The 6,000-nt window shown below is 43.8% G+C and overlaps 1 protein-coding gene across 3 annotated transcripts in view; it reads right to left on the reverse strand.

Annotated features, from left to right (window-relative positions):
- The window catches only part of LOC109996603 (MAM domain-containing glycosylphosphatidylinositol anchor protein 1), a 175,243-nt gene extending 169,655 nt beyond the window's left edge, over positions 1 to 5,588 (reverse strand). For 2 of the 3 annotated variants that reach the window (XM_065953088.1, XM_065953086.1), the window contains exons 1-2: positions 4,871 to 5,588; positions 3,567 to 3,656 (exon numbers count right to left, since the gene is read on the reverse strand). In XM_065953088.1, coding sequence (XP_065809160.1) covers positions 3,567 to 3,656; positions 4,871 to 4,877 — 97 coding nt within the window. In that variant the 5' untranslated portion in view covers positions 4,878 to 5,588. The remainder of the gene's footprint in view (positions 1 to 3,566; positions 3,657 to 4,870) is intronic. The other variant, XM_020651018.2, reaches the window with a different exon arrangement.
- Positions 5,589 to 6,000: the final 412 nt, after the last annotated feature.

The following is a 6,000-nucleotide window of genomic DNA, read 5'->3' on the forward strand; positions in this document are numbered from 1 at the left end:
GATTATAATCAACCCCTAAAATAATGCTTCAGTCTCCTCCTATGACCATCCTCTGTGCCCCTCCAACATTGCCTAAGAGCCAGCGATAAATTATGGATGCTTATTAGAAAAGGGCAATATTCGGCATACAGAATAAACGCAGCAGCAAGACACATAAAAGAGACACAAACAAAAAGTGCTGATGAGGGAAGAGGGAGAGCTAAAGTCACAGGGGAGCTTGTGGCCATACAGGCCAGTGAAACCTGGAGAGATCTCTTTCTAGGTCACCGGCTCTCCACCCATGTGCCATGGCAGGCTAATGTACCGCAGCGAGTTCAGCTCCACATTACAGTAAGATGCTGTTCAAATGTTGGTTGCTTCTCTAAACCACACAGACTGCAAATAAAAACTGGTAATGCATTCCTGGTCTTTCATTATTATTATGGACAGCAGCGTCAGAGATGAAAATTGTGTGCACTTTGTAGGCATATCAAACTTTTGCTCCTTTCTGCATCTCTTGTGGTGCTTTGTTCTCAGGCCGGTGGCAAAAAATCTCGTTCAAATCTAAAGCGAGAACAACGTTGAGCTAAATCATTGATTGGAGTTCATTAAATTGCCTGTTAACAAGTACAAAATTAAGCATCATATTGCAATCTAATGCAGTCTGGATTCCATCTACGGTTCCCGCTAATGGTTTCGTGTGACTTTGTCGAGCAATCAATAATTTGGTGCCCCATGTGAACTCTGTTGCTTCACAGAGTTTGATGTGATGCGGCACCACCACTGATGGGGAGACAGTTGTTCCTGGTACACTTTGTCAGTACTGATTTCCCGACTGTGGCCTTCAGATGAGGAGTCACATCCTGCAAGACTTTTCTAAATCTCAACTAATCCTTGTGTTGAGAGTGACACACCATCCAGGAAATTGCAGTTTATCCATATTATATGAAACTTAGATAACACTATAGAAGTGTGCATGGATGTTTGTAACAAAGCCTCCTCTTCCATAAAATAACACAGAGTAAAGAGGAAAGAAGAGAAAAGGGCAGGCATCTATGAAAACACCTTAGAGTTGTCATCACTAATCCCTAATTGGGGGAAAACATGTCGTGCAGCTTCTCCTTTCTCTTTTGAAAACAGCATTGCTTTTCTGGGCACACATGTCCGTCCAATTGCTATTTGATGGACAGGTGTTATGAGATTACTGACAGCCTATCAGAATTCACAGAAGTACAATCAATACTACACTGTTGCAAGAGAAACTGACTGATCCACATGTCCCTGCTGAGCCAGCAAACTGTTGCAATGGCAAGGAAAGTGTGTCTGCTGCACAAACACGTCCCACTCAAACACACACTCTCGCAAAGTCTCACAGGTTTACAGATACACACACATCTCCTATTCGTGCATTCAGTCAGCACATGGACTCACACTCACATACTGGAGCACAAACACCTGCACGCACGGACTCACAGGCTTTAGCTGACAAAAGTGCACGCATCCAAACACACCCCTGAGAAGGCTACAGTAAATGAACCTCACAGCCATCCAAAGTGCTGACATCAATCAGGCACGCTTACACTGTTTGGCTCCCGACGGACAGTGAGTCGCATCTGTCTGCAAGAGCAAGTGCTAAACAATTCCAAAGAGAAGCAAGCCATTTTCTGCATTTCTGCATATGCAGGGAGCTAGCAAGCCAGCCAAACTCGTTGGCTCTCCTCCAAATCGCCCCTACTCATTCTGTTTACAGCGCTTGTGAAAATTGTGAAATAATTTGTCCTTATTGAATTACTCTTTTTACTGCTTATTTACCTACATGAAAAAGTCGCAACATAGGTACACGCAGCAGATAAACACCCCCACAGAAGCCATCTGGGAATCTAGGGGCCTGCGAAAAGCTTGGCAGTATGATTTCCACAAAGCTTTGGGACTTTTGTTCCCTTAGCAGCGACTGAAAGGCAGCTGTTGCACATAAGAAAAATAACCTATAACACTGTGGGGAAAAACAACAAAATATCACTGCAGTCCCCACTGCTGGCACTGAATGTGTACCTTTCTCGCTCAACCCACTGCATATTTGTGACAGAGCCCATGAGGCAGGGATGCACAAATTCTTCATGACAATCAGTGTATCACCCCATAGACAGCCCGAAACTGTTTCATACAGTTTTATTATAAAGAAAAATAAACGAGGACAAGAATGCACAAGGGCAAACTGGAAATGTGAGCCTTCTGCAGGACAGCATAACTAGATCAGAGGGGTTTATGCATGAGGATACAACTGATGACAAAAATAGACAAACATTCCTATAAAATGATTGCTGGCGTTGAGCATAGTTCAAATCTGGACAACATGCAAGTCCTTATGTGATATTTAAAGTAAAGGACATGACAGTGTCTTAATCCTTTCTTGATCAAAGCAGGTAAAGCTACACCTGCACGAAAAAATATATCTTGGAGAAGAAAATGTGAAAACCTAGACATTCTTTGTATTTGTATTTCTTTTTTAAAACAGAAACAATTGACCTCTTGAGATCTCACCCAGTACTGTTTCAACGCTTGAAAATGTGCAAATTGGTGGTTAAAAAAATATGCATGGATGCCAAGAAAACCAATATTAAAATGATCCATGTAAATTGGTTGTAATTTACAATAATATTGACAAGCCACCTGCAGTACGAGTCTACATGGGTCTACATGCTTCAGCGCATGATAGATTGTCTGCACGTCACTGTGTGACAGCTGTCTGCGGGATTGCTTATGACAACAGCACTCCATGCTACTATGACTAAACAGACCTTGTTTTCAATGGCTGCCACATGCCTTAAAACATCAAAATCAAAGTATCAGAGCTGACAGATCAGTTTGTGTGTTTGACTTGCCCGAAGGGACAGCAGGAGGAGGATGCATACCTGGCCAACAGGCGTCTGTTGCAGAAGAAACTGAGCCTCTAAAGTACAGTGAGAAGACTCTTAAGAGGGGATAGATGTGCGCTTCATCCTCAAAACCCCAATCAGGACGAGCCTCTTCTATGAGAGCTCTGCCAGGTTTAACCAGCTTGTGTGTGTGTGTGTGCTTAAGTTAAATACTGGCCAAACTCTGACCTCCCTTCAGCAATAACCATAATACTTAAAGAATAATTTTGAGTTTGATTACACTTTGTGTAATGAAGAACTAATCCGTGGGCCTAATGGAAATTGACCATGAAGATTTATATCAACCTAAAAAAAGGAATTAGATTGGATTTACAGTAGGTGGGTTTCCCCTCCACCACATTGCTGGATGTTTTCCCAGCCGCCTCCTGTGACTTCTAAGAAGTAATATCTCCCTTTCAAGTTAATTTGCTGTCGATCTCCCTGAAGCTGTTCGTGCAGTGGTTTAAACACCAGTTATTACAATGCCTCCCATTTGCTCGTCGCACTGAAAAGGCGTACAATATGTGGCACGGAGAAGCCCTTAATTAAGGTTATGGGCTAATAATTGAACAAATTAACATTTCTCCTGCTGCGACTGAGCTCAGTAAGGCTGCACCAATTATGTATGCATTATTGTAATAATGGGAATACATTCATAAATAGCAGTCTTACCGTAAACTCCTTGGCCCCAGGCAAGAGGACAGACACTAGAAAATAACAAAATCCAGAAAAGCTCCATGTTCAGCTCAGTTCCGTCATAACCTGAGGAACAAACACATACACACACAGGGTGAAAACAGAGAAGGACGCAGCCTGTAAATCTGTGTGAGAAACAAGAGGTGACAGCTGAGTGGTAGTTATCAAAAAGGAAGAAGCGGCTCTTTCAATTGTTTTTCTCGTGTTCAGAAATGTCCCCTTTACCCTCTTAAGCCGTGGAAATAATATTACAAAGCAATTTGGCCGCAGCTGCCACAGACTACATTATTTGACTCAACTTAAAGGACGTGTAATTGAATCACAATTTTGGTAGATTAAAGAAATGTAAAAGTCCATCTGTGTGTGTGTGTGTGTGTGTGTGTGTGTGTGTGTGTGTGTGTGTGTGTGTGTGTGTGTGTGTGTTTGTGTGTGTGTGTGTGTGTATGTGTGTGTGTGCGCGTGTGTGTGCGCGTGTGTTGGAAATTGGAGATTGACAGGATTGTCTACAGTTTAGCGTGACTAAACTCTTCATCCCTCTTCTCACTCAAGGGGGAGATGAGGGTGGGTGATGTGCTGAAGGGGGGGGGGGGTGTTATGAAGGTGTGGTAAGGACAGGAGAAATCAAAGGATTACAAAGAAGAATTCATGGAGGATTACCAACAACAAGTAGGGTCATGCTCTTAAGACCCCACCCACACATACACACACCTCCGTTTGATTCAGATCAATAGAACCACTATCAGTGTTTCTGAGTGTGATAGGTCTGTTAAAAAAAAATCACTTTGGGTAGATTTTTTTATGTATATCTCGGCATAAAGGTTGGTGTTATTTCTCTGCACTTTTTTATAACCTGTGAAGACCTTTGAAAATGTTAAAAGCTTCAGGAGTCAGGAGCTAATGAACCCTCTGACGTGACTCCTCTGACAGAACATGAGGATTTCCTCCGCCGACTGGCCCTCACATTTCTAGGCTGACTGTAAGCCGGCTGTATTGACAGCTTGTATTATACAGCGCGCTGTGATCAAAGTTTTATTATATGGAGCATCAGAGTTAACACGCTGCATTAAATGTCAGGATGCGCTGCATGACACTTGTTTAAACGGACGTGTTGTGTAGTAGAACGGTCCTAAAAGAGGTGATGCTCATTACAGGAGGGCGAGAATGTAGACCAAACAGACGGATAACACCAGTCAAGCAGATCAGAGCCCGAGTGCGTTTTTTTTCTGATGAAGGAATAAAATGGAATAGTATTTCTGTGTTAAGTGGTTCGCGAAACTCACATTGCATTCTAAAAAATCCACAAAGAGATGATGAACATCACTGTTTCGAAAAAGAAAAAAAAAATAGATGTCTGGGTACAGGTACGGAATCTCTGCAGCGGCTCTACCTTGTCTCCGAGGTTGCCGTCCTTTGGGTCAGTCTGCTACCCGGCGCAGCGCGCACTTCTCTCAGCTCAGCGAAGAGGATCACTCCGCTCTCCGTTAAACCAACCCGCCTCCGTCCGTGTCTCTCCAAAAAATGTCCTCAAAAGTTATATATTCTCCTCCAGTGGGCGTCCGATAAGAGCTTTACAACAATCCCGGAGAGTAATCGGAGAGTTTGCAGAGCCTCCACTCCTCTCCAATGATCTCCTTGCTGTTAAACTTTTATTTTACGCACGGGAAAAAAAAATGCCGCTAGGATCCACAAGAGAGTCCTTACTCCTGGGAGTAAAATACACTTTCCCTTACACTCAAGCAAGGTCAGTTTGCCAAAAATCCTATGCCCCGTTTCTTCTCGTTTGTACTGTCTACTTTTAAAGGCGTGTAGAGATGCTTTTTACTGTCAGTCCCTCTCTCTCTTTCTCTCTCTCTCTCTATCTGACCGGTGACAGTCTAAATAAAGTGAAGCCCCTGTAACACAATCACGCGCTCTGAAAATGAGCTCCCCTCAGCTCCTTCAATCAGCGCTGTGTCTGTGGACTCCAAGTGATGCTGGCCAAGTGGAATATGTGCGCTGACTGAGAACGACCGCCCCTGTCTGTGAAGAGAAAGAGAGAGAGAGAGAGAGAGGGGGAGAGAGAGGGAGAGAGGGGAGGACAGAGGCTTACACATAGATGCGCTCGTGCCTCATAGATCCACGGCGAACAGGTTGTCAGAAGAAGAGCATCTCTGCCCTCTCCCTTTCTCCAAATGCACCATGAAATATCAACGTGTTTGGGGCCACAGGATGTCTTTGAGAGAAAGTTGGTGCAGCAGCGGTGTTTTTATTTTATTTGGGGTTTTTTTTACTCTCTGGCGGAGTTCGCCAGCTGCGGTGCCACCACTCGTCTGTGCCAATTAGAACTGAAAGGCGCTCCGAAAGTTTTTGGCCTAATGGATGAGATTCCATCACCCCCACCCCCTCCCCGTGGACCAATTATTTATGACAG

Source organism: Labrus bergylta, chromosome 3 (assembly GCF_963930695.1).
Source record: "Labrus bergylta chromosome 3, fLabBer1.1, whole genome shotgun sequence".
In the NCBI taxonomy this organism is placed as follows: Eukaryota; Metazoa; Chordata; class Actinopteri; order Labriformes; family Labridae; genus Labrus; species Labrus bergylta.